The sequence below is a fragment of the Bombina bombina genome, chromosome 7 (genome assembly GCF_027579735.1).
Source record: "Bombina bombina isolate aBomBom1 chromosome 7, aBomBom1.pri, whole genome shotgun sequence".
In the NCBI taxonomy this organism is placed as follows: domain Eukaryota; kingdom Metazoa; phylum Chordata; class Amphibia; order Anura; family Bombinatoridae; genus Bombina; species Bombina bombina.
In genome coordinates this window covers 296,198,471-296,225,970 of record NC_069505.1, presented here as the reverse complement: position 1 = coordinate 296,225,970, position 27,500 = coordinate 296,198,471, and the positions used below count along the sequence as shown (strand labels likewise).

General features: G+C 38.8%; 1 protein-coding gene across 1 annotated transcript in view; it reads right to left on the bottom strand.

Annotated features, from left to right (window-relative positions):
- The window catches only part of FLNB (filamin B), a 341,931-nt gene that overhangs the window by 145,531 nt on the left and 168,900 nt on the right, over window positions 1–27,500 (bottom strand). Inside the window, 6 exon segments of the mRNA XM_053720866.1 lie at window positions 842–965; window positions 11,713–11,856; window positions 12,367–12,480; window positions 13,616–13,809; window positions 20,165–20,301; window positions 24,360–24,486. Of these exon segments, the coding sequence (XP_053576841.1) occupies window positions 842–965; window positions 11,713–11,856; window positions 12,367–12,480; window positions 13,616–13,809; window positions 20,165–20,301; window positions 24,360–24,486 (840 nt within the window).

Below are 27,500 nucleotides of genomic sequence, written 5' to 3'. Positions count from 1 at the left end.
TCACATAACAGTCGTTCCATAAAAAAAACATTTTTAACATTTTTGTAAGAAAACAAATTAACTGAACCACAGAAATATTTTCTGCTTCACAGGGTAAGTTATGTTAAAAAAGGCACTAGAAGAATGATACTGGTAACGGTTCATGGTGTACGTTTTAAAGAGGATGGTTGTCGTTCTTTTAAGCAATGCAGAAAATGTATATATATATATATATATATATATATATATATATAAAAATATATATATATATATATATATATATATATATATATATATATATATATATATATATATATATATATATATATATATAATATTATTGATGAGCAATGTTAAAAGAGAAATCCATTATATATATTAATATGTATCCTACTTTCTTTATATAGATATATATATAAATGTACATTAATATGTATCCAACTTTCTTTATATATATATATATATATATATATAAATGAAGATGAAGCTAAAGGTTGTCGCTACAAAAAAAAGTCTTGCATAATCTGTTTAAAATTTTACAATTTCTGTAAAAAGCATAACAAAAATAGGGAAAAAGCTGGTTAAAGTTTGACCACATACACATTTTTTTTTTACCTTTTTCTCTAAGAAAAAATAGAAACTGAAAACCCTTAACTTGTAATTTTGTAATAATAATCTGTAAGCCAATTCCAAAATGATTACAAAGTAATAGGAGCTATCACAAGAAAATGTTTATTTAAAAAAAAAAAAATCAACCAAAGAGAACAGCAGCACCTTTTATTTACTAATTAATTTAATGTATTTTAAAAGTGCAATATCTAAAATCAATTACTAATTAGCTTATGTTAAAACGTTGGCTTACCTTCTCCAGCCTCTGTACAGTCAACTGTAAAGTGTGTTGGTTCATTTGCTTTCAAACCACTTTTCTCCACCCCTGGACCAAATACCTTCACCAGCTGTGGATGGCTTCCTTGTCCAATGTTGACCTAAATGAAACATCATTTTAGCAGCCGATTAAAAACTATCTGGGATAACACCACATTGAATTAGTCCTCTATATGGGATGCCGTTTTGAATCAGCTCACAAAGAAATTTAAAGGGCTAGTATCACTATGGTAATTTGGACATTAAAGAGACATGAAATCCAAAAAAATTCTATAGTGATTCAGACAGAGCATACAATTTTAAATTTACCTCTATCATTAAATTTGCTTTGTTCAGATTTTATTCATTGTTGAAGAGATATCTAGATAGGAAGTGCACACATGTCTGGAGAAAAACATTGCAGGAAAAAGTGCTCTTGCTAGACACCTCCCTGCTTTTCAACAAAGGATACCAAAAAAACAAAGACAATTTGACAATAGAAATAAATTGGAAAGTTGTTTAAAATTGTATCCTCTATCTGAATCAAAAAAGAAGAAAAGAAATTGCATTTTATCTCTCTTTAAAATAGGGCCTGAAATGAATCCATGAAGATACCCATTGTATTTTTCTATATTTTTGCCTGGTAATGATACAGATCAGAACATCAGGTGCACAAACACATAACATCTCTCAAAGAAAACCTTTCCTGAACAGTACATACAAGGAGGAGATGCAATGGAAAACTAATTTTATTGTATTACAGGTCTAGTTGGGTCCTGTGACTGAAGCACCTTTGTACAGATGTCTGGTGTGCACAGTTAGAAATTCAGCCCCTAAACCTGTCACGTAGATTATTTGGCTTAAAGGACCACTCAATGAAGTAGAATGACATCATTAACATGTGCATACTAAAAAGATAATGATTTAACCCCTACTCTGAATGTTAAATAAGCAGATTTTTTTTTCCTCCCATTTTCCGCACCCCTGTATCATGTGACAGACATCAGCCAATCACAGGTTAGTATACGTATACCCTGTGAGCTTGTGCACATGCTCAGTAGGACCTTGTTCCCCAGAAAGTGTGCATATAAAGAGACTGAGCAAAATGTGATAATGGAAGTAAATTGGAAAGTGTCTTAAAACTGCTGCTCTATCTGAATCATAAAAGTTTATTTTGACTTGAGTGTCCCTTTAAGCTTTGTCCACATCTCTAACATAGAAACATTGACGGCAGATAAGAGCCATAGGCCCAGCAAGTCTGCCCGATGGAAAACTAAACTCTACGTAGTATAACCGTTTTGTCATGAATCACTCTTACACAGCAAAATTGTATACACAGAAGAAAATGTGCAGTATGTGTGCCCAAGTGTGTGTGAGTATGTACAGTCGTATGCAAAAGTTTAGGCACCCCTGACAATTTCCATGATTTTCATTTATAAATAATTGGGTGTTTGGATCAGCAATTTCATTTTGATCTATCAAATAACTGAAGGACACAGTAATATTTCAGTAGTGAAATGAGGTTTATTGGATTAACAGAAAACGAAATTAGACAGGTGCATACATTTGGGCACCCCAACAGATATATTGCATTAATATTTAGTAGAGCCTCCTTTAGCAGAAATAACAGCCTCTAGAAGCTTCCTATAGCCTGTAATGAGTGCCTGGATTCTGGATGAAGGTATTTTGGACCATTCCTCCTTGCAAAACTCCAGTTCAGTTAGGTTTGTTGGTTGCCGAGTATGGACAGCCCGCTTCAAATCACCCCACAGATTTTCAATGATATTCAGGTCTGGGGACTGGGATGGCCATTCCAGAACATTGTACTTGTTCCTCTGCATAAATGCCATAGTAGATTTGATTTTGAGCAGTGTTTTGGGTCTTGTCTTGTTAAAATATCCAGCCCCAGCGTAACTTCAACTTTGTGACTGATTCCTCAACGTTATTCTCAAGTATCTGCTGATATTGAGTGGAATCCAAGCGACCCTCAACTTTAACAAGACCGGCACTGGCCACACAGCCCCACAGCATGATGGAGCATCCACCAAATTTTACTGTGGCTAGCAAGTGTTTATCTTGGAACGCTGTGTTCTTTTTCCGCCATGCATAACGCCTTCTTATGACCAAATTACTCAATCTTTGTTTCATCAGTCTACAGCACCTTCTTCCAAAATGAAGCTGGCTTGTCCAAATGTGCATTTGCATACCTCAAGTGACTCTGTTTGTGGCGTGTGTGCAGAAAACAAAATTTATGCTTACCTGATAAATTCATTTCTCCTGTAGTGTGGTCAGTCCACGGGTCATCATTACTTCTGGGATATTATCTCCTCCCCTACAGGAAGTGCAAGAGGATTCACCCAGCAGAGCTGCTATATAGCTCCTCCCCTCTACGTCACCTCCAGTCATTCGACCAAAGGACCAACGAGAAAGGAGAAGCCCAAGGGTGTAGTGGTGACTGGAGTATAATCCAAAAAAATATTTAGCCTGCCATAAAAAACAGGGCGGGCCGTGGACTGACCACACTACAGGAGAAATGAATTTATCAGGTAAGCATAAATTTTGTTTTCTCCTGTTAAGTGTGGTCAGTCCACGGGTCATCATTACTTCTGGGATACCAATACCAAAGCAAAAGTACACGGATGACGGGAGGGACAGGCAGGCTCTTTATACGGAGGGAACCACTGCCTGAAGAACCTTTCTCCCAAAAAACAGCCTCCGAAGAAGCAAAAGTGTCAAATTTGTAAAATTTGGAAAAAGTATGAAGAGAAGACCAAGTTGCAGCCTTGCAAATCTGTTCAACAGAAGCCTCATTCTTAAAGGCCCAAGTGGAAGCCACAGCTCTAGTAGAATGAGCTGTAATTCTTTCAGGAGGCTGCTGTCCAGCAGTCTCATAGGCTAATCGTATTATGCTACGAAGCCAAAAAGAGAGAGAGGTAGCCGAAGCTTTTTGACCTCTCCTCTGACCAGAATAAACGACAAACAGGGAAGACGTTTGACGAAAATCCTTAGTTGCCTGTAGATAAAATTTCAGGGCACGGACTACATCTAGATTGTGTAGCAGACGTTCCTTCTTCGAGGAAGGATTAGGACACAAAGATGGAACAACAATCTCTTGATTGATATTCCTGTTAGTGACCACCTTAGGTAGGAACCCAGGTTTAGTACGCAGAACTACCTTGTCTGAATGAAAAATCAGATAAGGAGAATCACAATGTAAGGCAGATAACTCAGAGACTCTTCGAGCCGAGGAAATAGCCATTAAAAACAGAACTTTCCAAGATAACAACTTGATATCAATGGAATGAAGGGGGTTCAAACGGAACACCCTGTAAAACATTAAGAACTAAGTTCAAACTCCATGGCGGAGCAACAGTTTTAAACACAGGCTTGATCCTAGCTAAAGCCTGACAAAAAGCTTGAACGTCCGGAACTTCTGACAGACGTTTGTGTAAAAGAATGGACAGAGCTGAAATCTGTCCCTTTAAAGAACTAGCGGATAACCCCTTTTCTAAACCTTCTTGTAGAAAAGACAATATCCTTGGAATCCTAACCTTACTCCATGAGTAACTCTTGGATTCGCACCAATATAAGTATTTACGCCATATTTTATGGTAAATCCTTCTGGTAACAGGCTTCCTAGCCTGTATTAAGGTATCAATAACTGGCTCAGAAAACCCACGTTTTGATAAAATCAAGCGTTCAATTTCCAAGCAGTCAGCTTCAGAGAAGTTAGATTTTGATGTTTGAATGGACCCTGGATCAGAAGGTCCTGTTTCAGAGGTAGAGACCAAGGCGGACAGGATGACATGTCCACTAGATCTGCATACCAAGTCCTGCGTGGCCATGCAGGTGCTATTAGAATCACTGATGCTCTCTCCTGTTTGATTCTGGCAATCAATCGAGGAAGCATCGGGAAGGGTGGAAACACATAAGCCATCCCGAAGGTCCAAGGTGCTGTCAAAGCATCTATCAGAACCGCTCCCGGATCCCTGGATCTGGACCCGTAGCGAGGAAGCTTGGCGTTCTGACGAGACGCCATGAGATCTATCTCTGGTTTGCCCCAACGTTGAAGTATCTGGGCAAAGACCTCCGGATGAAGTTCCCACTCCCCCGGATGAAAAGTCTGACGACTTAAGAAATCCGCCTCCCAGTTCTCCACTCCCGGGATGTGGATTGCAGACAGGTGGCAAGAGTGAGACTCTGCCCAGCGAATTATCTTTGATACTTCCATCATTGCTAGGGAGCTTCTTGTCCCTCCCTGATGGTTGATGTAAGCTACAGTCGTGATGTTGTCCGACTGAAACCTGATGAACCCCCGAGTTGTTAACTGGGGCCAAGCCAGAAGGGCATTGAGAACTGCTCTCAATTCCAGAATGTTTATTGGAAGGAGACTCTCCTCCTGATTCCATAGTCCCTGAGCCTTCAGAGAATTCCAGACAGCGCCCCAACCTAGTAGGCTGGCGTCTGTTGTTACAATTGTCCAGTCTGGCCTGCTGAATGGCATCCCCCTGGACAGGTGTGGCCGATAAAGCCACCATAGAAGAGAATTTCTGGTCTCTTGATTCAGATTCAGAGTGGGGGACAAATCTGAGTAATCCCCATTCCACTGACTTAGCATGCACAATTGCAGCGGTCTGAGATGTAGGCGTGCAAAAGGTACTACGTCCATTGCCGCTACCATTAAGCCGATCACCTCCATGCATTGAGCTACTGACGGGTGTTGAATGGAATGAAGGACACGGCATGCATTTTGAAGCTTTGTTAACCTGTCTTCTGTCAGGTAAATCTTCATTTCTACAGAATCTATCAGAGTCCCCAAGAAGGGAACTCTTGTGAGTGGAAAGAGAGAACTCTTCTTTTCGTTCACCTTCCATCCATGCGACCTTAGAAATGCCAGTACTAACTCTGTATGAGACTTGGCAGTTTGAAAGCTTGAAGCTTGTATCAGAATGTCGTCTAGGTACGGAGCTACCGAAATTCCTCGCGGTCTTAGTACCGCCAGAAGAGTACCCAGAACCTTTGTGAAAATTCTTGGAGCCGTAGCCAGTCCGAATGGAAGAGCTACAAACTGGTAATGCCTGTCTAGAAAGGCAAACCTTAGATACCGGTAATGATTTCTGTGAATCGGTATGTGAAGGTAAGCATCCTTTAAATCCACTGTGGTCATGTACTGACCCTCTTGGATCATGGGCAAAATTGTTCGAATCGTTTCCATCTTGAACGATGGAACTCTTAGGAATTTGTTTAGGATCTTTAAATCCAAGATTGGCCTGAAAGTTCCCTCTTTTTTGGGAACTACAAACAGATTTGAGTAAAACCCTTGTCCTTGTTCCGACCGCGGAACTGGATGGATCACTCCCATTAATAAAAGATCTTGTACGCAGCGTAGGAACGCTTCTTTCTTTATTTGGTTTGTTGATAACCTTGACAGATGAAATCTCCCTCTTGGGGGAGAGGATTTGAAGTCCAGAAGGTATCCCTGAGATATGATCTCTAACGCCCAGGGATCCTGAACATCTCTTGCCCAAGCCTGGGCGAAGAGAGAAAGTCTGCCCCCTACTAGATCCGGTCCCGGATCGGGGGCCCTCGATTCATGCTGTCTTAGGGGCAGCAGCAGGTTTCCTGGCCTGCTTGCCCTTGTTCCAGGACTGGTTAGGTTTCCAGCCTTGTCTGTAGCGAGCAACAGCTCCTTCCTGTTTTGGTGTAGAGGAAGTTGATGCTGTTCCTGCATTGAAATTACGAAAGGAACGAAAATTAGACTGTCTAGCCCTAGGTTTGGCTTTGTCCTGAGGCAGGGCATGGCCTTTACCTCCTGTAATGTCAGCGATAATCTCTTTCAACCCGGGCCCGAATAAGGTTTGCCCTTTGAAAGGTATATTAAGCAATTTAGATTTAGAAGTAACATCAGCTGACCAGGATTTTAGCCACAGTGCTCTGCGTGCCTGAATGGCAAATCCGGAATTCTTAGCCGTAAGTTTAGTTAAATGTACTACGGCATCTGAAATAAATGAGTTAGCTAACTTAAGGGCTTTAAGTTTGTCTGTAATCTCATCTAGTGTAGATGATTGAAGTGTCTCTTCCAGAGACTCAAACCAAAATGCTGCTGCAGCCGTGACAGGCGCAATACATGCAAGAGGTTGCAATATAAAACCTTGTTGAACAAACATTTTCTTAAGGTAACCCTCTAATTTTTTATCCATTGGATCTGAAAAGGCACAGCTATCCTCCACCGGGATAGTGGTACACTTAGCTAAAGTAGAAACTGCTCCCTCCACCTTAGGGACCGTTTGCCATAAGTCCCGTGTGGTGGCGTCTATTGGAAACATTTTTCTAAATATCGGAGGGGGTGAGAACGGCACACCGGGCCTATCCCACTCCTTAGTAACAATTTCAGTAAGTCTCTTAGGTATAGGAAAAACATCAGTACTCGCGGGTACCGCAAAATATTTATCCAACCTACACATTTTCTCTGGTATTGCAACTGTGTTACAATCATTCAGAGCCGCTAACACCTCCCCTAGTAATACACAGAGGTTTTCCAGCTTAAATTTAAAATTTGAAATATCTGAATCCAATCTATTTGGATCAGAACCGTCACCCACAGAATGAAGTTCTCCGTCCTCATGTTCTGCCGCCTGTGACGCAGTGTCTGACATGGCCCTAATATTATCAGCGCACTCTGTTCTCACCCCAGAGTGATCACGCTTGCCTCTAAGTTCTGGTAATTTAGCCAAAACTTCAGTCATAACAGTAGCCATATCCTGTAATGTGATTTGAAATGGCCGCCCAGATGTACTCGGCGCTACAATATCACGCACCTCCCGAGCGGGAGATGCAGGTACTGACACGTGAGGCGAGTTAGTCGGCATAACTCTCCCCTCGTTGTCTGGTGAAATATGTTCAATTTGTACAGATTGACTTTTATTTAAAGTAGCATCAATACAGTTAGTACATAAACTTCTATTGGGCTCCACTTTGGCATTAGCACATATAGCACATGTATCTTCCTCTGAATCAGACATGTTTAACACACTAGCAATTAACTAGCAACTTGGAAATGCTTTTTCAAGTAATTTACAATAATATGAAAACGAACTGTGCCTATAAGAAGCACAGAAAAAGTTATGACAGTTGAAAATAATTAAGTTATAGCATCAATCTTTGTCAGAAATATACAATTTTAGCAAAGGATTGTTCCCATTAGCAAAGGATAACTAACCCAGGCAGCAGAAAAAATACACAAATAAACGTTTTTTATCACAGTCAACTACAATCTTCACAGCTCTGCTGTGATGATTACCTCCCTCAAAAAAAAGGCTTTGGAGATCCCTGAGTTCTGTAGAGATGAACCGGATCATGCAGGAAGAAAATGAACCTCTGACTGAGTTTTTTGATGCGTAGTAAAAGCGCCAAAAATGGCCCCTCCCCCTCACACATAACAGTGAGAGAGATCAGTGAACTGCTTTAATTTAAACAAAACTATTGCCAAGTGGAAAAAATAGTGCCCAAAACATTTTTTCACCCAGTACCTCAGAGAAATAAACGTTTTTACATGCCAGCAAAAAAACGTTTAACCTCAATAAATTAATTGTTATTTAAAACCTATTGCAAGTCCCTGCAAATTAGGTTAAGTCTATGCATACAGTATAAATCCAGTGAAGTACCATTCCCCAGAATACTGAAGTGTAAAATATACATACATGACAGCCTGATACCAGCTACATCTACTGCATTTAAGGCTGAGTTTACATTATAACGGTATGGCAGGATTTTCTCATCAATTCCATGTCAGAAAATAACAAACTGCTACATACCTCTTTGCAGATTAATCTGCCCGCTGTCCCCTGATCTGAAGTTTACCTCTCCTCAGATGGCCGAGAAACAGCAATATGATCTTAACTACTCCGGCTAAAATCATAGAAAAAACTCCGGTAGATTCTTCTTCAAATTCTACCAGAGAATGAATAACACACTCCGGTGCTATTATAAAATAACAAACTTTTGATTGAAGGTAATAAACTAATTAAATCACCACAGTCCTCTCACACATCCTATCTATTCGTTGGGTGCAAGAGAATGACTGGGGGTGACGTAGAGGGGAGGAGCTATATAGCAGCTCTGCTGGGTGAATCCTCTTGCACTTCCTGTAGGGGAGGAGATAATATCCCAGAAGTAATGATGACCCGTGGACTGACCACACTTAACAGGAGAAAAGGCTTCTTCAGCATCACTCTCCCATACGATGAATTGTTGAACGATGCACAGTGATACTATCTGCAGCAAGATTATGTTGTAGGTCTTTGGAGGTGGTCTGTGGGCTGTTTTTGACCGTTCTCGCCATCCTTTGCCTTTTCCTCTTTGACATTTTACTTCTGGCCTTAACAAGAACTGTGCCTGTGGTCTTCCATTTCCTCACTATGTTCCTCACAGTGGACATTGAAAGCTTAAATCTCAGCAATAGCTTTTTGTAGCCTTCCCCTAAACCATAATTTTGAGCAATCTTTGTTTTCAGGTCATTTGAGAGTTGTTTTGAGTCCCCCATGTTGCCACTCTTCAGAGGAGAGTCAAAGAGAGCAACAACTTGCAATTGGCCACCTTAAATACCTTTTCTCATGATTGGATGCACCTGTCTATGAAGTTTAAGGCTTAATGGGCTCACCAAACTAATGATGTGTTCCAATTAATTAGTGCTAGGTAGTAACAGGTATTTAAATCAACAAAATGACAAAAGTTGCCCAAATTTATGCACCTGTCTAATTTTGTTTTGATGCATATTGCACATTTTGTGTTAATCCAATAAACCTCATTTCACTACTGAAATATTACTGTGTCCTTTAGTTATTTGATAGATCAAAATGAAATTGCTGATCCAAACACCCAATTATCTATAAATGAAAATCATGGAAATTGTCACGGGTGCCTAAACTTTTGCATACGACTGTGTATATATATATATATATATATATATATATATATATATATATATATATATATATATATATATATATATATATATATATATATATATATATATATATATATATAATTATATATACACATACATGCATATACACACACACACACAGACAGCAGTGCACTCACAGGAACAAACAACCAGCTCAATAACATTGTTAGCCTGTTCTATGGTGATTTACCACCTGGGTGCAGCTTCTTTTAGCCCAGTAATGCTTTTCACAGAGTAGAACTTTCCTGTAGTATATCAGTCTAATCCCGACTATTACAGTCAGCGCTTAAATAAAAAAGACAATTCATCTCTGAACAAGGAACACAGCAACTCCAGACGATCGTTTCAGCCTTCATTAAGCCTCGTCAGTGAGGTGTAGCCATGTTCCTCTAAGCACACTGAGCAAGGAGTCCATGTCTGGATTCCCCTTTTTCCCATAGGGAGACTAAATACAAACAGAGAGAAGCACACTCACAGGAACGAACAACCGGCTCAATACCATTGTTAGCCTGTTCTATGGTGATTTACCACCTGGGTGCAGCTTCTTTTAGCCCAGTAATGCTTTTCACAGAGTAGAACTTTCTTGTAGTATATCAGTCTGATCCCGCCTATTATGGTCAGTCCAGCGCTGAAATATCAGGCAATTCCTCTCTGAACAAGGAACACAGCAACCCCAGACGATTGTTTTGGCCTTCATTAAGACTCGTCTGTGAGGTGTAGCCATATTACTCTAAGCACACTGAGCAAGGAGTCCATGTCTAGTTGCCCCTTTTTGCCATAGGGAGACTAAATACATACAGAGAGAAGTGCGGGATCAGACTTATATCCTACAGGAAAGTTCTACTCTGTGAATAGCATTACTGGGCTAAAAATCTGCACCCAGGACCAGGTGGTAAATCGCTATAGAACAGGCTAACAATGGTATTGGGCCAGTTGTTTGTTCCTGTGAGTGTCTCTCTCTCTCTCTCTCTCTCTCTCTCTCTCTCTATATATATATATATATATATACACACACACACATATATATATGTGTGTGTTTATATGTGTAATTTTGGCATACTAACTTACAAAACCTGCAGTATCATATTTTTAATATGCTAGTAATTAACTACTAATATAATAATAGAACAATTGTGAATCTGTCATCATTAATTTTTTTTATGAAATATATAACTGGAAGTTTAAAAAGGTCAGATAATTGTAGCATAAAAGTTGTAGTATATTTTATTTTCTGGCCAATCTAAGCCCAACATTGATATAACTTATAGAGAAAATATGTTCTGGCAGTCCACATTGTGAACCATTCAGGGATAGGAAGCTGAGGGCGGCCACATGTGTTTGTTGGGCGGAGCAACAGCAGGATGTACCGGTTATGGGTATCTCATGGGCGGGACTGTTAGGGGTGGATTGGGGAAGTCCCTAGAAACCAAGAAATCTTTCCTTGACTAGAAAAGTCAAACCTCCAAACCCATGACAACCTCACAAGAACTGGGACAATTGGGAAGTCTGACACTGGGACTATTTATTTGCATCAATGTAGCTCAAAGGGATATTAAACATCTCTTGCCTTTGTGTAAAAAATTGTAACCTTTTTTTCTTAAACTGCTATCAGATTTACAGCATTTTCAAGGAAGAAGATGTTTTTTTAAAAAAAAAAAAAATAAATAAAAAATAAATAAAAGGTAAAACAAAAAGAATTAAAAGTACATATGCCAAGGATAAAGTTATACAAACACTCTTGGTTGGTGTATGTTCACTAAACTACTTACAATATATAAAAATAAAATAAAAAAATAGTTATATATATATATATATATAACTGAGGTGGTGTTTTCTGATCTACTTAGAATATAAACTGAAAATAAAAATATAACAAAACAAAAAAACACATTTCTGCATCTTACCCTGAATGGGCTTTTGGGCACATTAGCTCCACCCCACGTAACAGCAATCGTATGTTTGATTGGTTTGACCGGACTGTATACGCAGGCGTAGGTACCGTCTCCTTTAGCTTTTGTTTGGATATCAATAGGATTTCCTTCTACATCCTGAAAGCAAGAAGATTGTTGTTGAGTTTCAAAAATTCTGCAAACCAACCATGCCAGGAACAGCTCTTATTTCTACACCAGATAACAATCTCTCTGCTGGCTCATCTGTTTTTATAATATCTCATAGATCCCGAAAAAAATAATGTTTCAAGAAAAAAAAAATGCTTCACTGCAAAAAAAAAAAAGACAAATCAGCATATATTCTGTTAATAGTGTAATGTGCAGGGTTTCCGCAATGAGGCTGCCAAATGCGTTCAGTTAGGGTTGATGGAACATAGTTAAGTCTGCTTAAGGATTGTACTAAAGCCAAGAATTTCAGAAGGATTTGGAACCACGACCCCACAGTCTGCAGCAAATAGAAACACATTGTACCTGATTATTACCATAAGAGGTGCATTTATCTCCCTGGAATAGATGTATCATTTGTGCTTTTCCCAGATGCCCAATAACTGCGCAGTCTGCGCTCCCTGTCACTATAGTAAAGACATCCTAATCAAGTCTGCATCTTACTTGTGCATAGATTTTCAAAGGTGCTTTTCCAGCTTCTGTTGCATCAACAAAGAATTCTGCAGGATTATTCACAATGCATCCAGATTTTTCCAACCCAGGACCGTAAGCTTTAATCTACAATTAAACACAAGATTTTAATTAAAGGGGCATTCAATTATTTATTGTTTTCAATATATGCATAGTATATATCAATAGTTAAATATTGCATTGCAAAAGACCTACATACAAAATACATGTGTGAAAAAACAAGCTATGATTTTAAAGAGATATATAATATAGGCACATATATTGCCATTATTATAAGTTAGGTATATTGATGCTATTCAGATCACAATTTTTGTCCACTTAAAGTTGCAATAAAGGCAACACTGTGATGTGTTAGAGCATTTTTAATTGCACTATTGCTTACATAAAGGGACATGAACCCCCAAAACTTTCTCTTTCACAACTCAGATAGAGAATACAATTTTAAACAGCATTCCCATTTACTTCTGTTATCTAATTTGCTTAATTCTTTAGATATCCTTTGTTGAAGAAATAGCAATGCAAATGGCTGAGCCAATCACACAAGGCATCTATGTCCAGCCACCAATCAGCAGCTACTTGCAAAGGCTAGCAAGAGAATGAAGAAAATTAGAAAACAAAAGTAAATTGGAAAGTTGTTTAAAACTGCATGTTCTTTCTGAATCAAGAATTGGGGTTCATGTCCCTTTAAACCTATGTGTTTAAACCCCCCCCCCCCAGGTTAATAATATATAATAAGGCAGCCCCAGAATGGTGATATACTGTAGAGCCTCAGCTGCATATGACTATTTATTCTTAAAGGGACATAAAAACCCAAATTAATTATTTCATGACTCAGATACAGCATACAATTTTAAACAACTTTCCAATTGACTTATATTATCAAATTTGCTTAATTCTCTTGGTATCCTTTGTTGAAAGGCATATCTAGGTAGGCCCAGGAGCAGCACTGCACTACTGGGAGCTAGCTGCTGTTTGGTGGCTGCATATATATGCCTCGTCATTTGCTCACCAGATGTGTTCAGCTAGTTCCCAGCACTGCATTGCTGCTTCTAAACCTACCTAGATATGATTTTCAACAAAGGTTACAAAGAGAAGGAAGCAAATCAGATAACAGAAGTATATTGGAAAGTTGCTTAAAATTGTTTGCTCTATGTGAATCATGAAATATAATGTTGGGGTTTGCTGTCCCTTTAACAGCAGTTTAAGTAATACGTTTTCTTACCTTGTCAGGGTTGAAGTCTCCAGACACCGGCTGGATATAAGCCATATACGGACTATCCTTAATGTCTTCATCATCACACATGACATGAACAGCATATTCACCAGGTTCCTTGGGCCAATATTTCACATCACAAGAACCGTCACTTTGATCGTCACATTCTATCCTGGCCTGGGATGGTCCCTCAATGGCAAATCCTGAAATGGCAACACGGAAAAAAAACAATCAACAGAAATGCACATTCCAAATGAAACATAATAAGATACTCAGACCAAACACATACACAGATGTGCACAGTTTATGGTTTACAATAACATCTGTCACCCTCATACAAATAAGTAAACTGCGTTTCCAAATCCCAGTCTTAAAATCCCAATTCTAACCGTTATAAAGCACGAGCATTAGGCATATTGCAATTAGTGTGCGTAATTCAGGTGCGTAACAATTGTTCTAGGCCCCCTCAGCCCCTACCAAACCCCCCCCTCGCTGCCTGGTCTGTAGCGGAGCGACCTTGCAAGATTCCATGGCCTCCCGCTGTTCCCTGTCACTGGTCCCCAGTAAGGGGTGCAGCCCTGCAGCGGCCCATCGACCTTGAAAAGATGGAGAGGCCTTGGCCCCCTCTTACCTGCGGGCCCCCTAGCATTGCAGGGTCTGCAGGGCCAGGATTTCCGCCATTGGTGTAATTATATATCGGAAATGATCACGTTTTAAAAAAAGGGACGTGAAACCTAAAATATTTATTTCATCATTCAGACAGAACATACAACTTTCCATTTTACTTCTATTTTCAGATTTGCTCCATTCTCTGGTTTTCCTTTGTTGAAGGAGCAGCAATGCACTACTGGTAGCTAGCTGCACACATCGAGCGAGCCAATGACAAGAGGCCTAAATATGCAGACACCAGCAGATAGCTTCCAGTAGTGCACTGCTGCTCCTGAGCCTACCAAGGTATGTTATTCAACAAAGGATACCAAGAGAACAAAGCAAATTAGATTATAGAAGTTGGAAAGTTGGTTAAAATTGCCTGCTCTATCTGAATCATAAAAGTTTAATTTTGACTTTACTGTCCCTTTAAGGAATATTACTCTCTAATTTGCTCATTTTAAATTACTTCTAAAACTTAAAGGGATATAAAAAGTGCTAAAAGAAAAAAATTCTAATATTCGTCAGTTTTTGGCGCCAAATATATCAGTGTGAAAGAGGAACACACAAAGATATGGATTTGCAGCACCGAAAAGAGCAAAATGCTGCTGCTTGTGGCCATATTCAGCATTTCTTTAGAGAACGAATGTCCAGTTCTGAAAAACACCCATGACTATAGTGCCTACTACACGCTACGCAGTCGCTCCAATGTCGCTCCAATCTCACCAGCTTCACTGGCCTCTACAGTTTCATAGGTTCTCACTGTATTCTGCCTAGATCCCTCACCTCTCCAGTTTACTTTTTATAAAATTAGCTGAATGAAATAAAAAAAATAAACCGTTAAAGCTGGGAAGATTGGTGAATTTGGTGAGATCTCAGTGAATTTAAAGACTTTTTTTAAGAATTAAAATGATAATTTACTTTTAGCAAAATTCCGGGTACAAATTTTTACCTACAATATCCCTTTAAATGTACTCAGGCAAGCACTGTAGTTAAAGACATTGCTGGAACACCTTTTGAAATAGTCTAGGTTCTCTCTTCCACACTCACTGTTAGATTATGTTCTGCTGCTGACCATTTTTACACAGATTTTCTATAACCAATACTGCATTATTAAATATTTCACCATAGGCGATAGTTTCAGCGGGCAAAGACAGCTATTCCCAAATAATAAAATGAAGTTAAAGGAGCGATTTGTAGACAAGGGAATACACTCCAGCCGGAAAAATGGATCATTGGATACATATTCAAGGGGGATACATTTTTATGGTACAACGTCCCTTTAATGCTCATTACCAGACCAGATGACCAGAGCAAAACAGAGTACCATGAACACACTGGTATTAAAAAACAAAATGTGCACAGATAATGTAGACAAAGATCTACTGATAACACAGCCCACAAGGCACATGTGAAGTTACCAGCTGAATCACAGCATTTGACCATAAAATTATCCCAAATCATAAGAGAAGACTCACAGGAAGCAACTTCCCAGCTCCTCACCATGAAACAGTAGCTTGTCCCATAACTTAAAGGGACATGAAACACAATTAGTTTTTTCAAGATTCATATAGAATCATTTAAAACAACTTTCCAATTTTCTTCTATTATCAAATTTGCTTCATTCTCTTAGTATCCTTTGCTGAAGGAGCAACAACGCTCTACTGAGAGCTAGCTGAGCACTTCAGGTGAGCCAATGGGAAGTGGCATGTGTCTGCAACCACCAATAACCAGCTAGCTCTCAGTATTGCACTGCAGCTTCTGAGCTTACCTAGCTAGGTATGCTTTTTTAACACAGTATACCAAGAGTATGAAACAAATTACATGAAATAAGTAAATGAGAAAGTTGTTTGAAATTGCATTCGCTATCTGAATCAAGAGAAGTTTAATTTTGACTTTACTGTCTCTTTAAAAGGGATGTTAAAGGGATACTGAACCCATTTTTTTCTTTCATGATTCAGATACACCATGTAATTTTAAGCAACTTTCTATTTTACTCCAATTATCAATTTTTCTTTGTTCTCTTGGTATCTTTATTTGAAAAAGCAGGAAAGTAAGCTTACAAGACGGCCCATCTTTGGTTCAGCACCTAGGTACAGCTTGCTGATTGGTGGCTAAATGTACCCACCAATCAGCAAGCGCTACCCAGGGTACTGAACCAAAAATGGGCCGGCTCGTAAGCTTACTTTCCTGCTTTTTCAAATAAAGATACCAAGAGAACAAAGAAAAATTGATAATAGGAGTAAATTAGAAAGTTGCTTAAAATTCCATGCTCTATCTGAATCATGAAAGAAAAAAAATTGGATCCAGTATCCCTTTAAACTAAAAAATTATTTCATAAAATGTGTAATGATTAACTCTATAAATTGTGCTCTTTTTTCCCACTGTCCCCAAAAAGGTTGCGGAGCATCCTGCTGACTTCAGATGCTTAACCTTGCAACATGCTTGATCCATGCAGTATCTGTCCCTAACTGACAGCTGAGGATATAAGATAAACTTACTTGGGTGGCTTTGAAAGTAGCAGGTCCCTGGAATGCAAAACAATGCTTACTTGACAATATATACTAGGCATAAAAACAATTACTTTATTAATATCCCTTTTTATTATTTTTTTATATGGCATAGAAGAGCTATTGCATTCGTGTTGCAAGTCACCCATTGTGAGACAAAATTGGTTGTGAAGGGGCGGCATATCAGAATGTGTCATAGGCCACACCTTAAAGGGACATGAAACCCAAAAAACTTTCTTTCATGATTTAGAAAGAGCATACAATTATAAACAACTTTCTAATTTACTTCTATTATCTATTTTGCTTCATTCTCTTTATATTCTTTGCTGAAAAGCACATCTAGATATGCTTAGTAGCTGCTGATTGGTAGCTGCACATAGATGCCTCCTGTGATTGGTTCACAGTGTGCGTCGCTATTTCTTCATTAAAGTATATCTAAAGAATAAAGCAAATTTGGTAATAGAAGTAAATTGGAATGTTGTTTAAAATTATATTCTCTACCTTAATCATGAAAGAAAATGTTTGGGTATAGTGTCCCTTTAATATGCCCGTGTGATACATCATATATTGCAACTGATCCAGTTTCTGTAGACCGTACCCTTGGGTAACTGAAACATGTGCTTTCTTTTTTATGTGTGCAGCGAGCAGGACTGCTGTCAATGCACTACTGTGTGCTGAAAGGTGGAAAATGTTTCAGATTAGATTCAACATCCAAACCCTTGACACATATTGCTTTCAAGTAATTAGAATTGATGGCAGAGATTTCACTTTGATCTTAGATACTGTAATGTATTTGTTCTATACAGCGCTGGCATGAAATCAGCTGTCAGATGTTGTAAAAATCACTACAGTTCTGACATTTTCTTCAGTAGGGCTCTCTTTTGTTCTGGGGAAATACTTGTGTTTCAAACTTTTCGAACGACTGGATGAAATTTAGTAAGTGTTCCGTTTTCATGCTATGTTATCTAAGCATGAAAACTTTTACTATATTTTTAAATGCACTGCTTCATTGGCCATGATTCCCAATGGAAGAGCGCGCCAGGGCTCGCTCCTATTTCAACTATGTCATTCATAAACAGTGAGCTAAAAAAGGATCAAACGTATTCACTTTAAATTTTCACAGACATTCACAAAAGCACATGATACACAGCCAAAACAAAAGTAAAACATGGCACCTAATTTATTTAGTATTATGACTGCATAGGGCCAGATTTATTCAACGATCCAGGCAGGCATGAGCAAACTTGCAGCCGGAGAGTTAAGGAGGAGTGGTCATTAGACCTCTGCTTCTTAACCCCTTCTTGCCAGGACTCATTTATCTACATCAGAACAAAGTTTCAATGTAATGTATAGCAATGAGTAAAAATTTAAATCACGCGATCGTTTATGTGATCACGAGATTTCACTGATGGGATCGGTTCAGGGGGGAGTGCCTTTAACACTAGGCACGCCCCCCAGCCTCCGATCCCATATAGGAAGCGGCTATTGTTTCATGACCGCCAACCAGTTAGGATATTCCATGCCGCCCTGACGACGCTAAAGCCCAGGTTAGGACGGCATAGAACGTCCTAACAACAGGAAGGGTTAACCCACTTTGCCACCTGTTATGTGGCATATCCCAGTCCCCATGATCACTCAGGATTGCCTGTGCACGAGCAGGGAGCGGCATTGCAGATTAGCCTTTGTGTGCAATGTTAAATATAGGGAAGCGATGCCGGGCGAACAAGGGCAAAGATGTACACCCCTGCCCACCTGACTTTGATAAATCTGGCCCTTAATATGCTTCAATAATCTTGGAATCCTTTGTTGAAAAGCATACCTAGGTAGGCTTGAGAGCAGCAATGCCCTACTGGGAGCCAGATGCTGATTGGTGGCTGTACATATATGCTTCTTGTTATTGGTTTACTCAATGGGTTCAGCTAGCTCCCAGTAGTGCATGCTCATTAAACAAAGAATACCAAGAGTATGAAGCAAATTGGATAATAGAAGCAAAATTGAACGCTATTTAAAATAAAATGCTCTATCTGGATCAAGAAAAAACTGTGGGCTTCATGTCCCTTTAAAAAACAAATCTGAACCATTGTGCTAAAGGCCATTTCACAAATAACAGTTTTTTTTCATTCCTGCATCAAAAACAAAAACATTTATTCTCAGAGATCTGGCAGGGCCACTTCTAGACAGGACACAAAAACAGCTCCTTTCAGCACTAAGCAGACTGAATTCCACAGTACAATGGGCTAGTTATAAAAGAGCTATTTAAGACATGTGGCATCATTTATTTGTTTCAAGTCACCCCCACTGTGATTATGTCACAGCAACACAGCTCCTGTTTCACTGGATAAGCAAAAAACAGAAACGTAGTGGAATCATAATTAGAAATTTCCATGTTAAGAATAGAATTCATATTTAAAAAAAAACATACGAAAGAGAAGCAACGCTTTAAACAGCTTTCCAGTTACTTATATTATCTTATTTGCTTTGTTCTCTTGGAATCCTTTATTGAAAAGCATACATAGGTAGGCTCAGGATCTGCAGGGTACTAATAGGAGCTAGTCATGTGCAGCGAAATATATTCAGTATCAGAGCTAAATTTTCTTTCTGAATATTCAAGGAAATTTGTTTCCCTGAATATTCGTTGCCTGCACTATTTGGTTTTCATTTTGTTTAAAATGAAACGAAAATCGAATTTTCGTTAAGTATTTACATTCGTTTTCGTGATTCAGATAGAACATGCAATTTTAAGCAACTTTCTAATTTACTTCTATTCTCAATTTTTCTTCGTTCTATTGGTATCTTTATTTGAAAAAGCAAGAATGTAAGCTTAGGAGCCGGCCCATTTTGTTTCAACACCTGGGTAGGACTTTCTGATTGGTGTCTAAACGTAGCCACCAATCACCAAGCGCTACCCAGGTTCTGAACCAAAAATAGTCCAGCTCCTAAGCTTACATTCAAATAGAACAAAGAAAAATTGATAGTAGGAGTAAATTCTAAAGTTGCTTAAAATTGCATGCTCTATCTGAATCATGAAACTTTAATTTTGACTAGAATGTTCCTTTGGATATTCGTTTTTGTTTACAAAAAAGAAAATCTGATTTTCAGTACAACGCTGCATTTGTCCGAAAACAAATACACATCTCTACTAGTAGCTAGCTGCTGATTGGTGGCTGCACATATATGCCTCTTGCCATTGGTTTACCAGATATGTTCAGCTAGCTCCCAGTAGTGCATTGTTGCTCCTTTAAAAAAGGATACCAAGAGAATGAAGCAAATTAGATAATAGAAGTAAACTGAAAAGTTGTTTAAAATTGTATGTTCTACCTAAATCATGAAACCACAATTTTGGGTTTCATGCTGTTAATGGAGTTCTTGTAATAACCAAAGCACAAAAGGTTCTACTTACCTAAAGAGCCAACTTCAGAACCGATGGATTCCACCACAAAATCTGCTGATTTGCCAACAACACCTCCGGAAAGCCCTGGTCCCCATGCTCGTACCTTCTGTGGTCCAGCTTCAGGTGCCACCAGAACTTCAAACGGGCTAGCAAAAGCAGAAATATATGGTCACGTCCTATCTTCTTGTCTCAACAATTGTTCCCTAGTCAAAAGTTTCTCCTAATTACAGTCATTTCCATCACTTTACCTAGTTTTGTAACTGCAGTCAAATTTTAAATTGTGTTTCCGTTATTTAATAAATATTAGCTACAGACTGGTCAAGTATGTACTAAGGACATACTGGGAGAATTTAGTTTTTTGCAAAGTGTATATTTTTATCTACTTAATGGACTCTCTGCATTTTTTTTAATTCAAATTAAAAACAATTGCAGGATTTTTTTTTACTCAACTTACCTTTGCATGCTGAAATGTTATCAGTTCAAAACAAATAATAATATTAGAAACATACGACAGATAGAAATACTGTATTGCAGTACTGCCTATTACTTCATACCCACTAGCACAGAGTGCCTACTGGCATATTTTGCTTGAACACATACAGTAACAGGGAATCCATTGTCAAATCCAATTGGTTTGTGAAGAAAACCCCCACACACAATCGATCAAACTTTTAAGCAAAAAAAAAAACCTCAATTGCTCAGACGTGAAATTAATAAAGACAAATAACTGCAATGTTTTATGTTTGTATTGACAACGTGCATGGTTATCTCAGTAGAAATCGCCTGCCTCCTTTGACAAACACTTCAGAACAATTTGTATGAAAGCTGCAATTGTTGGTTCATAGTTTACTGCAGGGTTAGTAAATCAGGGAAATAATTAAATGGACACTAAACTGAAAATACAATTCCCCATAAAAAAATGTCTCATGGATAAAAGAAATAAAATCAACTTTATTTTGCCTATTTTTCCTGTAATTTAACTCAGAAAATTGGCTTTTGGATTCAGAATTATGACTCCAAAACATGCTGCACACTAACTAAAGGGCTATTTTTTTTGTCCCTAAATAGCTACATCAAATTAGATAAGATAAACATACTTTCAAATGTTTTTTTTCCATGGACTTGGCGAACAATGGAGCTTGCTTAAAAAAAAGTAAGTAATTTTACATATAGATCTTTTGCAATTAATGATCTATGCTATGCATATACATTAAATGACATTACTGTCATTTTAAGATATAAGAAAAGTCTAATGTCTTCCTCGCAGGTTTACATAAAATGTAGGCTGTTTCAGGAAGACTTTTACAGAACATCTTCACTGCATATTTTCTGATAAAAAAAAAAAAGAATAATTATGTATTTTAGCACGTTGGGTGACATGACACACACCTCCGGTAGCCAAGGGACATTCCGGTCAAAATTTAAATGCACATAGATGAATTACAACTTTGAATAGAAATATATTTGCAGTATGCATGTACTTGGAAAAAATGCTTCCAGTAAAAGTTATCCCTGTTTTATGTTAATATTTTGCTCTGCATGTGAAACAAAGCTAGATATTATCAGTGCACCAGCATTTTAAATACTACAGCTGCTCAGACAACCAGTGGGGCTTGTATCGTGTCAGCAATTAACAAACTGAGACATTACCAGATGGTACAAGCACCTTGTTTAAAATGTACACAGTGCATACTTAAATACACTTTTAAAACATCTATAGCTTTTATTAGAAGCATTTTTGCTATTAGATGTATATTACAAAAATGCTATCAAAAAATTAAATGCATCCATGTGGATTCCAATTTTGGCTGGAATATCCCTTTAAAGCTATCATTGATACAGCGCAAGTGCAAGAGACGTTTTTAGTCATTTGGCACTCATTACATTTATATATCAATTTCAATGATTTTCCTGTGACATAGCCACACAAACCATCACTTGTTTTTTTTCAGCAGATCAAGAACTTTTACGTGCAGAAATAAGAAAATACCACCCTATGTCATACCAAAAAATTGACATTTGTGTGGACTTATTTTTTTTTGAGTGGTATACATGGTAAATAAAAAAAATAATACAGAACTGTACATTTTAGCAGTGGTTACATTCATCTATATTATTTCTGAGTGCTTGTTTATATTTGTCATGTGACTTTTAAACTGTGTAAAAAAAAAAACTGTAAAAAGTATCCATGTTACGTCCTGATTGCAAAAGGGTAAGTGTATTCCGGAGTCATTATTTTCCATATGTCTGTCTTAAAGGGACAATCTAGTCAAAATTAAACTTTCATGATTCAGATAGGGCATGCAATTTTAAACAACTTTCCAATTTACTTTTATCATCAAAATTGCTTTGTTCCCTTGGTGGTATTTTTTTTAAAGCTAAACCTAGGTAGGCTCAAACTGATTTCTAAACCGTTGAAAACCGCCTCCTAGCTCAGAGCATTTTGAACGTTTTTCACAGTTAGGCAGTACTAGTTCATGTGTGTCATATAGATAACATTGTGCTCACTTCCGTGGAGTTATTTAGTAGTCTGCACTGATTAGCTAAACTGCATGTCTGTCAAAAGCACTGAGATAGGGGGGCAGTCTGCAGAGGCTTAGATACAAGGTAATCACAGAGGTAAAATATATATTAATATAACTGTGTTGGATATGCAAAACTGGTGAATAGGTAATAAAGGGATTATCTATCTTTTTAAATAAAAAAAATTCAGGTGTAGTATTTCCCAAATATTTCAAACATATTTTATAGCTATAAATCTAGTATCAGTCCATTTTCCCAAACACTGAAATGAAGGATTTTATACATATGCTAGATTGTAAGTTCCCACGGGAACAGGGCCCTCAACTCCCCCTGTATTTGTCTGTAAAATGTTGTGCCTTATCGTATTGTTTCTCCACTGTACTGTTATCCTTGTACCCATGGGCAGCGCTGCGGAATCTGTTGGCGCTTTATAAATAAAGAATAATAATAATAATATGCTGAGGGGATGCTAAATGCCTTTCATGAACCCCAAAAAAGAACCACTGTTATTTGTTAATGTTATAAGAATCACCTGGGAACTGGACAGACACAAAAGCACAAACTAGAGTGACTGTTAATTTGAAAGAGGAGATTCTTCTTTAAAAAGGACGATCACATCTGATTAGCACAAAGAAGGGGAAATAGGGAGTCAGAGACCTCCAACAAGCTCAGGAAAAGCAGCAGTTTAATGCCTTCTACAGGTGATCGCCATTGTTATAGCAACCACCTGCATCTTGCATGGAAATAAGAACCCTTATTTGAAAGAGCAGATTCCTCTTTTCAAACAAGATGTCTCAAGTGCCTGTAAGTGTTGCAGGTACCTGTAAGGGGCTCTATACACTAACAGTGAGGAAGGTCCTCTGTTCTTGAATGCTCTCTTATTCCATGTACCAGTCGTACCCACAGAAGGCATCAGCAAGCAAGGCCCTTAAAGAGAGCAGGCCTCAGACTGGCTAAAGAGAAAGGTGGTTAAACACATTGTTCACTAAGTAATGCCCCTACCAGGAAAATGACAAATTATCCTCCACATTTTATGAGAAATTTAACAATTTCATGTCACTATTCGTATCCAAAGAGGACCATTAACCCCTTCACACCATTAGGATGTTCCATGCCGTCCTGACAGTGGTGGGCTTTAACGCCGACATGAAACATCCTAAATCCCCCTTAATCTGATCCCGGCCTCAAAATCATGCAATCGCAACGACGATCGTGTGATTTTAGTTTTTCAAGCAAATGTTTACATCAGAACTTTTTTTCTGATGTTAAACATTTGCTCCTAGCATCAAGGGGTTAAATGCAGTGGTATTATGTAATCAACAAATGGACAACAACAAGATAGTTCAAATAGCACTTATTCTGAATTTCAAGAGAGCAGTAGATTTTTTTAATAAAAAAATTCTAAATTTGCTTACATTTCCTACCCCGTGTCATGTGACAGCCATAAGCCAATCACAATTTGATAATGGAAGTAAATTGGAAAAATGTTTAAAATTGCTGCTCTATCTGAATCATGAAAGTTTATTTTTTTACTTTAGTGGTCCGTTAAAAGTAGTTGATCTACATATAGCCTATTTTATAGACATACAGTTATAGCAGCAAATTTAAAAATCACAATTTTGTTTTTTTAATTATTTGCATAATATGAGCCCAATACAAAATTAGAGCATCAGCTAGATACCTTTTAGGAATGTGATGTCCACCCCACGTTATTGAAACAACATACTTTCCAGGCGTTAGTGGATAGTATTCAAATGAATTTACTCCATCTGAGGCGTTCACCTGCTTCACCAGCTCATCCAAACCCTCTGTCAAAAACATATTAAATCAAAACAATTACTTAAGCTCTAAACTCTTCATTTCCACTGTAATTAAAGCATGTATTTGTGTGATAAGCCATGTAGAGTGAGAGAGAAAGACACACAGAGAGAGATATATATATATATATATATATATATATATATATATATATATATAGAGAGAGAGAGAGAGAGAGAGAGAGAGAGACACAGAGAGAAAGAGAGAGAGAGACACAGAGAGAGAGAGACAGAGACAGAGAGAAAGAGAGAGACACAGAGAGAAAGAGAGAGAGACAGAGAGAAAGAGAGAGAGACAGAGAGAGAGAGAGAGAGACAGAGAGAGAGAGAGAGAGAGAGAGAGAGAGACAGAGAGAGAGAGAGAGACAGAGACAGAGAGAGACAGAGACAGAGAGAGACAGAGACAGAGAGAGAGAGACAGAGAGAGAGAGAGAGACAGAGAGAGAGACAGAGAGAGAGACAGAGAGAGAGAGAGACAAAAAAGAGAGACAGATAGAGACAGAGAGAGGCAGTGACAGAGATAAAGAAAGAGAGAGGGGGGAGAGAGGGAGGGAGAGAGAGGTGGACAGAGAGAGAGAGGTGTAGAGAGAGAGGGTGGGAGAGGTGTAGAGAGAGAGGGGGGGGAGAGAGGAGGGGGGAAGAGAGAAAGGGAGAGAGAGAAAGGGGGGGAGAGAGACAAAGGGGGGGGAGAGAGACAAAGGGGGGGGGGGGGAGAGACAAAGGGGGGAGAGAGAAGGGGGGAGAGAGAAGGGGAGAGAGAGAAGGGGAGAGAGAAGGAGAGGGAGAGAGAGAGAGAGAGAGAGAGAGGGAGAGGGAGGAGAGAGGGGGGGAGAGAGAGAGAGAGAGAGAGAGAGAGGGGAAGAGAGAAGGGGAGAGAGAGAGAGAGAGAGAGAGAGAGAGAGAGAGAGAGAAGGGGAGAGAGAGAAGGGGAGAGAGAGAAGGGGAGAGAGAGAAGGGGAGAGAGAAGAGGAGAGAGAAGGAGATAGAGAGAGAGGGAGAGAGAGAGAGGGAGAGAGAGAGAGAGAGAGAGAGAGAGAGAGGGGGGGAGAGAGAGAAGGGGAGGAGAGAGAGAGAGAGAGAGAGAGCGCGGTGGGAGAGAGAGGGGCAAGAGAGAGAGAGGGGGCGAGAGAGAAGGGGAGAAGAGAGAAGGGGAGAAGAGAGAAGGGGAGAAGAGAGAAGGGGAGAAGAGAGAAGGGGAGAAGAGAGAAGGGGAGAAGAGAGAAGGGGAGAAGAGAGAAGGGGAGAAGAGAGAAGGGGAGAGAGAGAAGGGGAGAGAGAGAAGGGGAGAGAGAGAAGGGGAGAGAGAGAAGGGGAGAGAGAGAAGGGGAGAGAGAGAAGGGGAGAGAGAGAAGGGGAGAGGAATAGATAGATATCTAAACATAGAGAGACATAGATTTTAAGATAGATGGACATAGATATAGTTATACCAAGATAGACATAGATAAATCAATTGTCCAGCAGACAGACAGACAGAGATATAGTTATATGGAGATATACAGAGATAGCCAGGATAATCCTCCTCTCACAATGCTCTGTTTCTGCTGCACCCCCCTCTGTGAGTCCCTTCACTGGCTCCCCATTCACAGCAGAGTTAAATTAAAAATTATCACCCTGACCTACAAAGCCCTCACCAATGCTGCCCCCCCCTACCTGTCCTCACTCATCAACAAATATACTCCAGTCCGCCACCCTAAGCTCCAACAATGACCTGCTTCTTGCGTCCTCTACCATCGCCTGCTCCCATGCTAGACTACAGGACTTCTCTCGTGCGGCACCAACCCTCTGGAACGCACTTCCTCGAGATGTCAGACTTGCCCCTAACCTCTCCTCCTTTAAACGTTCCCTAAAGACCTTTTTGTTCAGGGAAGCTTATCACCCGACTCTGTAACAAATGAATTTCACTTACCTAACAGTTGTCCTCATCTATCCCCTTACTAATATCATTCTCACCTTTGCAGTCCCCACCTCCTGTTTCCCATTCTCCTACCCATCTAGATTGTAAGTTCCCACGGGAATAGGGCCCTCAATTCCCCCTACATTTGTCTGTAAAATTGTCTTTTATTGTATTGTTTCTCCGTTGTACTTTTTAACTTTGTACCCATGGGCAGCGTTGCGGAATCTGTTGCGCTTTATAAAGAATAGTAATAATAATAATAATAATAATAAATAGATAGGCAAAATGATAGAGATAAAAAGAAAGATAGAGATAAAATATTTTATACATATAACACATGGAACATTTCTTTCTAGCAGAGTATTTCTACTGATTTGTATTACTTAGACTGCTACACATCTGTACAAATTGAAGCTAAATATAATATATATAGATATTTAAAGGCAGCGCTGAGATCCAGAATTAGTTATTAACAAACACGTTCTACAGAGAGTGTCTGGCTAAACACATAACCTGACACATGAAGACATAATTGCGTAGCTTAGATAAACAGATTATTCTTGCCAGCACATGGAAGCAAACTGCCAAAATATTGGTATTTTCCAAACTATTTATCAGACTCCACATGAGGAACTAAATGGTGATTTTATATAACACAAGACAAAGAACGTATTGTTTCTCTGTCTCCATCTGCTTTATTTGCTTCAGTCCGCAAGGATGTTCCCTCATATCCCTGGTGTGTGATAAGCAACAAGATGGATTCTGCAGCTGATACAGATTTTAAATTCTAAAGCTGCATTTTACAGCAGATTAATAAACACCTTGACATAACCTCTAAAAATCTGCATTCAATTCAAAAGCAAACATTTATATAAACCGTTTTAGATAAATAACAATAAAATGTTATATGGTGTTTAAGTAGTGTAACAGTTTCACAGGCATTTTGAAAGCGTGTCCAATTTTAAACAACTTTCCAATTGACTAGTATTATTAAATTTGCTTCACTGAAGGAACTGCGTTGCACTACTGGGAGCTAGCTGAACACATAAAGTTAGCCAATCACAAAAGACAAATGTGTGCAGGCACCAATCGGCAGCTAGCTCCCACTAGT